Source organism: Gracilinanus agilis, chromosome 4 (assembly GCF_016433145.1).
Source record: "Gracilinanus agilis isolate LMUSP501 chromosome 4, AgileGrace, whole genome shotgun sequence".
Taxonomy (NCBI): Eukaryota; Metazoa; Chordata; class Mammalia; order Didelphimorphia; family Didelphidae; genus Gracilinanus; species Gracilinanus agilis.
The window spans coordinates 110,692,315-110,703,860 of record NC_058133.1 but is presented as its reverse complement, the minus strand read 5'-3'; the positions used below and the strand labels follow the sequence as shown (position 1 = coordinate 110,703,860).

The window sequence follows — 11,546 nt, the reverse complement described above, 5'->3', positions numbered from 1 at the left end:
TGCTTTCTTTCTTCCTTCCTTCCTTCCTTCCTTCCTTCCTTCCTTCCTTCCTTCCTTCCTTCCTTCCTTCCTTCCTTCCTTCCTTCCTTTATCATTTCAGCCTTTATCCAAAACTCAAATGTGCTCCTTTGGTTAAACATTTTTTGAACCAAGGTCTTACAATCTAGTTCAATGCTTTATCAATTCAGCTATTATGCTGTCATCTTGTGTGTTGGATAAACAGCCCGTTGTTTTATCTTTGCTCCTTTCTTTGAAAAGGTGATAACAATTATGATTAGGCTCACTTCTCAAACCAGCAAAAAGCCACCAGAGGGTAAATAAACCTGTGGAACTTGATATGAGCTGGAATGTAAAATCTAGAGCTGGAAATGCCTTCCGTATTATCTTTATTGTTGTTGTTTGGTCTTGTCTGACTCTTCATGACCCCGTTTGGGGTTTTCTTGGTAAAAATACTGGAATAGTTTGCTTTGTCATTTCCTTCTTCATTGGATTAAGGTGAACCACCTTAAGGGACTTGTCCAGGGTTATGCAGCCATTAAGTATCTAAGGTTGAATTTGAATTTAGGTCTTTCTGACTAGAGGTCCAGAAATTTATCCTCTTTACCTAAGCTACCTTCAATTATAGAAGCTGTACCAGGTGGAGCCAGCATGTGACCCCCAAATCTTCTGTCTGATACCAAATCCAGTGTTCTCATATCACAGAATATTTGTAGTTGAAACTGAATGAGTCACAAGAAACAGACTGCAATGGACCAGAACTCAGGCATATCTAGAGTGGTACCCTGTGCCCTATAGTAGATTGACTACATTTGGATTCTATCACCTCAGGAAATGGCGGAGCAAATGGTCCTTGAGAAGGTGAAGTCAGGATTAATGACTGAACCTGATCAAACTACATGCAGATGAAATTCTCATTGAAGGGGCCACGTCTTGTGAACTCATGCTAAACTTTCTGGTCTTTAAAAGACCCATTTGTTTTCCCATATAAACTATTGCCTAGTGATGCCTCCCCTACCATGAACCTATAAGGCTGATTTTTTGAACTCGGGTTTACAACTTCACCTTTATCCCTATTAAATATCATTCTATTGGAATGTCTCCATTGTTTTGACATGTCAAAGCCTGTTTCTGCCCCGCCTGTTAGCTGCCGTTCCCATTTTGTATCATCCGCAGATTTGAAGAGCACACATCTATATTTTCATCCAAGTCATTGATTAAAATGTTGAACATCGCAGGCCAAAGACAAATCACTCGGACACTCCTTTAGACATCGCCCTCTGGGGAATATACGTACATCCATTAATCACCCCTTCTTTGGTCTCATCATCCATCAATTAGATGACATACTAATTGCATGCAGCCCTGAAACCCAACAAAGTCTCATCAAAGAAATCCATAGTCATTCTAAAGAGATAAATGCATAGTGCTTAGATTAAGACATGCATTTGAGGGGCAGCTGGGTAGCTCAGTGGATTGAGAGCCAGACCTAGAGACAGGAGGTCCTAGGTCCAAATCTGGCCTCAGACACTTCCCAGCTGTGTGACCCTGGGCAAGTCACTTGACCCCCATTGCCTACCCTTACCACTCTTCTACCTAGGAGCCAATACACAGAAGTTAAGGGTTTAAAAAAAAAAAAGACATGCATTTGGAGGAGCAGTACACTAAATGATTTGATCAGTGTGTGTGTGTGTATGTTAATATGAAATTATATAATTTAAGATTATATCTTTAGATATATAATATCTTTATATTTATATTTACTCTTTATTTATTTTTATTTATATATTTATATATTTATATATTTAAGATCATATTTTTAAGATTATTTATATATTTATTTATTTATATTTAAGATTATATCTAGAGATTTGTCTGCCTACCTATGTAGGTATATATACATATCTGTGTGCACATATCAATACATGCGTGTGTATGTATATGTAGATGTAGATATACAAATATTTTTATTTATATGTCTATATTCTACATAAATGTATATTTTATTTATGTCTATATTCTACATAAATAAATATATATTTTATTTGTATGTCTATATTTGTCCTATATAAATATATTTTATTTTATGTCTATAATTATTCTATATAAGTATATGTTTATATATCTTTTTGTATACATATAAACATGCCAGATGCTAAAGAGTGACAATGAGCTGGACTTAGAAATGAATGGGAGGGGCAGCTAGACCTGGATAGCATCTGGAAAATTACAGATGACTCAAAGGACAATGGAAACTCCCCTAGTGAGGAAGAAAATATGCATTTATTAAGTGCCGAATGTATATTAGCCATTGTGCTAAGCACTTTACAAATAGAATCTAATTTGATCCTTCCAACAATTGGGAAGTTGGTGCTATTATCAAGAAACTGAGGCAGGCAGAGGCTAAGTGACTTGCCCAGCATCACACAGCTGGTAAATGTTGGAGGTCGAATTTGAACCCAGGACTTCCTGGCTCCAGATACAGAGCTCTTATCTAGCTACCTCTAGAATACCTTCACACAGTGACCCTCTTCTGCTCATTGGTGACTTTCTCTGGGGAATACCAGTCTGAGAAGGACCTGAGAAGTAATGCTTCTCTTTACTCTTTCAACTTGACTATGTCTGGACTCTACCTCCTCTCTTACCACATTGCAGCCACATGCAGGTGCCCTTCTTCCTTTCCCTCTTCCTTTTCTAAGAATAACCTGTGTTGTCTTTCCCCACTAGAATGTAAGCTCCTAAACTTGCCTACTCTCAGAAATGCAATGATCTGGGATAATCCTGAAAGGCATGATGGGAAATGCTCCCCACCTCCAGAGAAAGAACTGTTGGAGTCATCTTTCACATCAGTGTATCTTTGGTCTTATATTGGGGTTTTGGTTATATATGAGTTTGCCCTTACAACAATGACCAATATGGAAGTGTGCTTTTCATGACAATTTTTTAAAAAATTAAAATAATAATAATAATGCAAGCTTCTTGAGGGTAGGCACAGTCTTGTTTGCTTGTATTTGTATCCTCATTTCTTAGCAAGTGCCTGGCACTTAATAAATGGTCCCTCATTTATCTATCTATCTATCTCCATTAATCCATTCATCCAGCCATCAATCTATATCTCTATCTCCCCATCCTTCCATCCATCCTTCCATCTATCCATCCATCCATCCATCCATCCATCTTCCTTTCTGCATATCTATCTAAATTATGGAAAGGTAGAAGTAGGCTACAGCAAAGATGTCAAACATAAATGCATGAAGCTCACAACACTCCCAAGGGCTGCCCAAACCAAATTAAAATGAAATTAGGAAACATTTAGCAAAACACAATGAAACATAGTTATATCACACTTTTAAATGAAGTCGACATCCAGCCCAAAGGAATCTTTATGTATGGTCTAGTGGCCCCCGTTCTGTTCGAATCTGACACACCATTGGGTTACAGCAATTACCCATGATGACCTGCACACAAGAAGCAATGCAAAAGCCACCAACAACACCAAAGAGCAGGAAAGACTGTTGGTTGGTATGGCGAGTAAGAGAGATGGATGACAGATATCCAGGATGTGGCTATCCTTCTTCCCCCTCAAAGGTCAAAAGACCCAGACAAAGGCCACTAACACACTGGTTGGATTCTGTTTTCAGAAGAAAGGTATGAACAAGAATTGCCCTGGGTGAGAAGCGTTGGAGGAGCTGTGATCTGTTCAGCGGGAGAAAGCCCCCACTCCCACCCCAATAAGATCACAGATTCATCAATGTATAGAAGTGGGTATTTCCAAAAATCAAAGAAATGAACAGGTTTGGACATAGAAGTCAGGGCATCATTATTCTCCAGAGCTGACTCTGACTCTCCTATTGCTGTTTATATAGAATTACAGAGCATCACATTTCTTTAAACTCTCACCTTCTGCCTTATAATCAATACTGTGTATCAGTTCCAAGAGAGAAGAGCAGGAAGGGCCAGGCAGTGAGGGTTAAATGACTTGCCCAGGGTCACACAGCTAAGAAGTGTCTGAGACCAGATTTGAAAAGCATCTGCGTTTTTAAGAAGAGTCCTGTAAGGTGTTTAGTTTGTTTGGTTTTGGTTTGGGCTTTCTTTGAGTTGACTTGGAGCCAGGAAAGCCTGGGTTCAAACACCATCCTGGATACTTATTAGCCATGTGAGGCTGGGCAAATCACTAAAAACTCTTTTAAAGTCTGTTTTCTCATCTGTAAAATGAGGAAAATAGCATCTACTCAAGAAGGTAATTGGGAGGATTGAATGAAATAATGTACCAAAAATATGTTAGAGATTCTAAAAACTCTTTGTAAATAAAAACTTTAATAATAATATTTTGATTCATATTTTACCAAGATGCTTTCCTTTCCATTCCAAACATGGTGAGTTTTCTCACTAGGCTTCCATCTCTCTCAATCAATACACCATTCATCTCCCCATTCCTCATCCTCAACCTCCTTACTTTAGGGAACTCAGTCTAGAAGGGATATTTAAGGCCTGGGTTCCTTTAAGAAAAGGGAGAAGTCAGTGCTGGGAAACTGTAGCTATTAGCAGAAGACCTGAGGCTGAAGCCAATTTGGATTTCCCCATAAAATCTGGGAATTCCTGGATCTGCAAGAGGCTTACACAAGTTTGTTTGTTTGTTTGTTTTTTTAATTTTTAAATCTTTAACTTCTGTGTATTGGCTCCTAGGTGGAAGAGTGGTAAGGGTGGGCAATGGGAGTCAAGTGACTTGCCCAGGGTCACACAGCTGGGAAGTATCTGAGGTCAGCTTTGAACCTAGGACCTCCCATCTCTAGGCCTGGCTCTCAATCCACTGAGCTCTCCAGCTGCCCCGGCTTACACAAGTTTGAATTGGTTGGACCAGAGGGCAGCTAGCATCCCTCCCAGCTCTCAAATTCAGTGATTTTGTGAATCCTGAGCACAAGGGGGCTTTATTACCTTTTTGATAAAACAAGGAATTCCAGCATCTGCTTAAAACATTATTCAACCCCAATATTTAAGATTAGACCTAAAATTTTTAAAAATCATTTTTAAATGTGGTTTTGGGGGGTCCATAGAGGAACGGATACCCAGGTAGGTAGGAGAGAGCAAATCCTTTCTTTCCAAGGTTCAAAGCCCCCAAAAAGGGAAGCAATGCCCTGCTTCTTCTTTCATGGGTGAGAATATGATGAAAGACAGGGTGGTGGTGATTGTTATTCAATTGTTTCAGTCATGTCCGCCTCTTCATGACCCCATTTGAGGCTTTCTTGTCAAAGATACTGGAATAGTTTCCCATTTCCTTCCCTAGTTCATTTTATAGATGAGGAAACTGAGGCAAAGAGAGATAAGTGACTTGCCCAGGATCACACAGCTAGGAAGTATCTGAGACCATATTTGAACTCACGAAGATGAGTCTTCTTAACTTCAAGCCTGATGCTCTTCCACTGCACCACCTAGCTGCAATATAGGGTACTAGAGGGTAAACAGCACTGGGCTTGGAGTTTGGAGACTTGGCTCTTGTCTCAAGTTCTGGCTCTTGGTGTGTTTTAGCTGTGTGGCTATTGGCAATTAGACTATCTGAGCCTCAAGTTTCTTTTCTATAAGATGGGGAGAAAAATACCTTCAAAACCTACCATATAGGTTTGTTAGGAGGAAGACACTTTGAAGACCCCATAGCATTAGATGTGTTAATGGTAATGAAGTTATTTTTGTGAACCTTAGGGGAAAAATTGATTGCATGACTCTATTTTCTAGCTGATGGGAAAAAAGCTTGCTGGATTTGTAGGGTCTAAATCCCATGATTCTTATAACAGCTATCTCTCTTTCTCCCCACTGATCAACTTTAGATAGAAGGAGAGTTCTCCAGCTAACCACATTATTATGAGTGACGGTAGATTACCAAAAGCTCCCCCATCAATAGACCGATGGGCAGCCTGTCTCCTGAAAGGTTCCTTTTTTGAGAAAATACTGAAAGAAGGAATTGTTCAAGAGGATGATAGACTACAACTGGGGATGAAGGATGATGTCAGGGAATGTCCCTTGATGTTTTTTTGTAGTGGCTCTACCCTCATTTCCTTTTTTTTTTTTTTTATCTTACCTTCAGTTTTTGAATCAATACTCAATACTGGTTCTAAGACAGAAGAGCATCGAGGGCTAGGCAACTGGGGTTAAGTGACTTGCCCAGGATCACCCCGCTAGAACGAATCTGAGGTCAAATTTGAACTCGGATCTTCTGATCTCTAGGCTTGGCTCTCTATCCACTGAGCCACCTAGCTGCCTTGCTTCCAACTCTGCCATCATTTCCTTCCCCCATCTACCCTCTTCCTTTGGACTCCATGTGGAGCAGACAGAGTTCTTGCATTTAGCTACCAAACACAAGGAAACAGAGAAGTGAAGCCACGTTTATTCCATGTAGTTGATGCCCTTTTCCCGTGACGAGGTCCATTAGGTCTTCTTCTCTCTTGCCTTCAGGCTCAGAGCACACAGGCCTCTGCGAGCTAGCGAGGCGCTCTTTCCAGCAGGATTGGCTGGCTGTGTTTCTCAGCCTCTCCCAGAGAGAAGTGTGTGGGCTCTGGCCCTTACTCTGGGGGGACCGCCATGTTTCTCTCCTCTGCAGACCTAAGAACAGCCAGGAGACTTGGCTTTTTCTCTTCCCCCAGAACACAATGGGCTCCAGGAGACACAGGCCAGAGCAGAGAGGTAAACTGCTTGTGGGCAGCAGCTTTCAGGGGAAGGGAGCCTGCGGCTCAGCTGAGCATCCATGAGGAACCCTTAGATGGCTCTTCCCCTCTTCTCTGGACAATGACCTCTGAGGGTCTCAGGAGAGGGTGCCTCCCCCTTCCCTCCCCCACATCCCTCCGGTAGGGGCTGAAAGGCAGACATCAGGGCTCCACAAGGACCAGAGTGCAGAGGTCCTGATGGCACGTGGAGGTCCCAGAAATCCAGGGTGTCCCGAAGCTCTGAGAAGGAGCAGCCCCTGGTGCTCTAAGTTCATAGTGTAATGGAGACTCACAGGCAAGATGAGTGAGTGGTTAATGCTGAAGGCAGCTAGGATGAGGTAAAAGATAAAAGATGGGGCCACACTTGTCCTGCAGTGTGGATGAGCAGAGCCTCTGGAGGTTCAGGATTCCACCACATCACTCTCCGTTCTCAAGGACCTTGGGGCAGGTGGGACTCCACTCAACCTGTAAGCAGAAGGCAAACTTCAGACTTTCTGGTGCAGAAGACAAACACTTTCTGCTCCCTCAAGGCTTAGGGGCATGGGGTGGTGGAGGAGGCAGGGGGAGGTCATAAACAGCCAGTCGGTCAACAAACACTTATTAAGGGGGCTGCAAGGTGACTCAGTGGTTAGAGAGCCAGACCTAGAGATGGGAGGTCCTGGGTTCAAAAGTGGCCTCAGACATTTACTAGCTGGGTGACCCTGGACAAGTCACTTAATCCCCATTGCCCAGCCCTTACCACTTTTCTGCCTTAGAACCAATACTTAGTACTGATTCTAAGATAGAAGGTAAAGTTTAAAACAAAAGAAAGAAAAGCATTTATTAAGCTCCTTCTATGTGCAGAACGCTGTGCTAAAAACTGGAGATACAAAACAGTACTTGCTCTCAAGGAGCTACAAGTCTAACGGAGGAGACGGCATGCCAATAACCATTTTTAGTCGTGTCCAACTCTTGGTGACTCCATGTTGGGGGTTTCCTTGGCAGAGATCTGGAGTGGTTGGTCATTTTGTTTTGACAGAGGAGGATACTGAGGCCAATAGGGTTAAGTGACTTTCCCAGGATCACATAGCTAGGAAGTGTCCGAGGCCAGATTGGAACCTAGGACCTCCGGACTCCAGCCCCGGCTCTCTGTCCACTGAGCCGCTTCATTGGCTGGTGAGCTGGATCTTGAAGGAAATAAGAGAGTAGAGGTGACAAGGGAGAATTCTAGGCTAAGTAACTCACCCATCAAATGTGGAATCTGAACCCAGGACTTCTTGACCCTAAGCCTAGTACTCTAGCCACTGTACTCTGCTGATTCCTAGTAAAGAGACTTATTAAGGTGTAGCCCCTTGGAACTGATCCATAGAATGCCAGAGGGTCTGCCCCAAGAGCACAGGCAGGCTTTGTCCACAGTTACAATGGTAGGGGGCAGGTCACACCATCTTGAAGGAAGACCGAGGCATTGCCTGGCACATTCCCCAAATCAGGCAATACGAATAATAAAAGCTAGCGGTTTTATAGCACCTACCATTTGCCAGTCACCAGGCTAAGTCAACTCTTTATAGATATTATCTCATCTGATCTTTACAACCCTGGGAAGGAAGAGCTATTCTTATCCCCAGTTTACAGCATAGGGAACTAAGAAAACAGGTTAAGTGATTCACCCAAGGTCATACCAATAATAAGTGGCTGATGCTGGTTTTGAATTCAAATACCTGCAAATCATAGGAGGAAGCCAATTGGCTGGATTGAGAGCCAGGCCCAGAGATGGGAGGTCCTGGGTTCAAATGTGACCTTAGACACTTCCCAGTTGGGTGACTCTGGGGAAGTCCCTTAACCCCCATTGTCTAGCCCTTACCACTCTTCTGCCTTGGAACCAGTATAGAGTATTGATTCTAAGATGGAAGGTAAGGGTTTTAAAAAATCACCCCCCATATCTCTGATCTGACACTGTGATGGTTTCTCAGATTTTAAAACTTAAAAGGAAAGGTCCACAATTCATCAGGATGGGGTGGGTAGGTAGCTCAGTGGATAGAGCACCAGGCCTGGAGTTAGGAGGCCCTGGGTTCAAATCTAGCCTTAGCCACTTCCTAGCTGTGTGACCCTGGGAAAGTCACTTAAAGTTTGACCAAAAGTTTAAAAAGAAAAAAATTTCATCAGTCTTAGCAAGATAACCTGAAAATAGCCAAAACTGATATTTGACTACCAGGAAAATCTGGGATGTTCTTACTTTGGGGTCCAGGTAGTACCAGCCACTGAATCGGAAAACAAATGCAGTTCTTCTTTCTGACCTTACCTTTCAATGATTTGATTATTGTGCTGGAGATCAAAGGCCAGTAACTTCATCTCCTCTCGGAGTTCTTGAATGCTGTTTGGGGAACCAACGAGGAAGATTCAATGTGTAGACAAGGTCTATACTAGGCAATCCCACAAGAAGGACGGGGAGGGGTGGGAAAACCATCTCTCCATGTTGTGGCCCCCTCTCCCCATGCAGGCTCCTTCCAGACCTAGTCCCAAAGGATCATGGGATTTCAATCACAGGATTATACAGATTTCCAGCTGAAAGACCTAGAAGGTCATGAAGCCCAAACCCTTATAAGCTCTTTCAGATGGCGAAAATGAAGCTCTGATGCAGCCCAGAGTCATATAGCTGGTGAATGTTTGTGGCAGGATTTGAACCCAGGTCTACTCCAAGTACATAACTCTGTCCACTTTCACCGTACTGCTTCTCCCAACATAGGAGAACTAGAAGGGACCTGAGAGCTTCCCTATACCCAGGCTTAACCTGCGGTAGGACAATGATATTCTTCCCCCTTCCCCTGCCCTCCTGAACTTACTGGAGAACCAGGTCCTTCGGCATGGATCTGGAATAAGCAGCCAAAGAAGGGGAAGAATCCTGAGCTGCTTTCATTCTGCCTTGCCAAAGCCTCTGAGATAATCGGTCCAGAGCCTGGGGAAGAAACCATTTTCTCAGCTTCCTAGCTTGCTAGATAAACTCTGCAGCACAGCCTCCTGTCACAACTCCAAAAGGCTGTCTTGTCCGGTCCTTTGCCTCCGTCCTGGAGAGATGACCCGCCACCGACTTGATTCTATTTTTAAACCCTTGTCTTCGGTCTTAGAATCTATACTAAGTATCAGTTCCAAGAAGAAGAGCGGGAAGGGTTAAGTTGGGGTTAAGTGACTTGGCCAGGGTCACCCAGCTATTATGTGCCAAAGGCCAGATTTAAACTGAGGTCTTCCTGACTCCAAGGCCAGCACTCGGACCACCTCTGTTGGAGGCTCTCGACTCAAGGAGCACATTCTTTATCCAAAGCTCTGATGGCTCACCAGGACTGTTGTCCTTATTTTGGTCTCCTCACTGAGAGCACACCCCAAACCGAGCAGCCAGAGCAGGGTGAAGCCCTTGAACCCCCTTCCCTGTCTGGACATAATGAGGGAACAAAGCGATTACTCATCTGAGGCAGAATTCAGCAGGACAAGGGAAGCCATAAGGCATCTGTCTGGAAGAGCGATGTGGCATCGGCCTCAGACAGGTCCCACCCTTCCCACCCGGGGCTGTCACAGCATTACAAAAGCACGCCCGGGAAGCACCCTGCCTTCCCGCCCCCAGCTCAGGTACCACCTGTAAGGCAGGTCTAGAATCACCCCTTCCCTGGCCTGGGTTTGGAAAACACCCTCCTCAACAAGATCCATCTGGTCTAAGTAAAGGGCCGTTTGGCCCCAAGGCAGGAAGATGGAGAAGAGGACCCGAGGAGTGTGTCTGGCAAGTGTCCCTTGGCACGGCCGACGGGCACCTCACCTGACTGAGCTGCCCCTGGGCTTCTTGGGCTTCCGTCTTACAAGCCGTTACTGAGCTGCTGACCAGGCGCAGATGCTTTCTCGTCTCATGTACTGTCCTAGGGAAAAGTGAACACAAGATCCAGGAAAAGCCTCCAGATCAGGCTGGATCCGTTCATTCCAGCAGGGTCCAGTTCAGCCGTCCCCATCCTGCACTGCTGCGTGGCCCAAAGGATGCCCGGGGGGGAGGGGCTGATCATTCCGCATCTGTCCCAGTGACTCCATCTGAGCCCCCAGAGGCACTTGCTTCCCTCTAATTGGCCATTTACAGTCCTCCGTGCCTTTGGCCCTCCAGATGTGCACTCAGCCCATGCAGACCCCAGTGCCGTAATGAGGATGAACTGTGACGGCTATTAACCACTCTCCCCATCGTCATCCTACGGCAGGGATCCCGTTAGGAGTGGATGTTGGGGGAGAGGAATCCTACTTGCTAATGGCCTGCCCCTTGCTTTAGCAGGGTACAACTTGCTCCGCTATGAAGTCGGAGGCCATAGGCTGACCCTCAGCTTAAACAAGGCACAGGGGCCAGGGCTGGTGCCATGCTTGAGCGGAGAGCCCGGCTGCTCTTTCTAGGGGACTTTCTTCTTTTCAAAATGCTTAAAGACCATAGCTTTGACCTCACTTGACCTGCAGAGCAAAAAGGCTTGGGCAGATCTAGGAGATGCCTTTCCTGATTCCCATTTGTGCTGCCCAGGCTGTCTCTGTCTCTGTCTGTCTGTCTCTCTCTGTCTCTGACTCTGCCTCTCTCCTTATATTTCCATAACCAAACATACACACACACACACACACATGCCTATACACAGAGAAAGAGAAGTCTAAGCCTGCATTGTGTGTATGTGTATGTATATATGTTATAGAGAGAGACAGAGAGATGGAGAGAGGAAGACAGGGACAGAGAGAATGACAGAGAGAGAAAGAGACACAGAGACAGATAGAGATGTAGAGAGGCAAAGACAGAGAGAGAGAGAGAAAGAGAGAGCAAGAGAGAGAGAGAGAGAGAGAGAGAGAGAGAGAGAGAGAGAGAGAGAGAGAGAG

At 44.5% G+C, this 11,546-nt stretch overlaps 1 protein-coding gene across 1 annotated transcript in view; it reads right to left on the bottom strand.

The window, feature by feature from the left end:
• Positions 1-6,360: 6,360 nt before the first annotated feature.
• The window catches only part of IKBKE (inhibitor of nuclear factor kappa B kinase subunit epsilon), a 36,342-nt gene continuing 31,156 nt past the window's right edge, over positions 6,361-11,546 (bottom strand). The window contains exons 17-20 of the mRNA XM_044672510.1: positions 10,474-10,570; positions 9,512-9,624; positions 8,971-9,042; positions 6,361-7,157 (exon numbers count right to left, since the gene is read on the bottom strand). Coding sequence (XP_044528445.1) covers positions 7,094-7,157; positions 8,971-9,042; positions 9,512-9,624; positions 10,474-10,570 — 346 coding nt within the window. The 3' untranslated portion in view covers positions 6,361-7,093. The remainder of the gene's footprint in view (positions 7,158-8,970; positions 9,043-9,511; positions 9,625-10,473; positions 10,571-11,546) is intronic.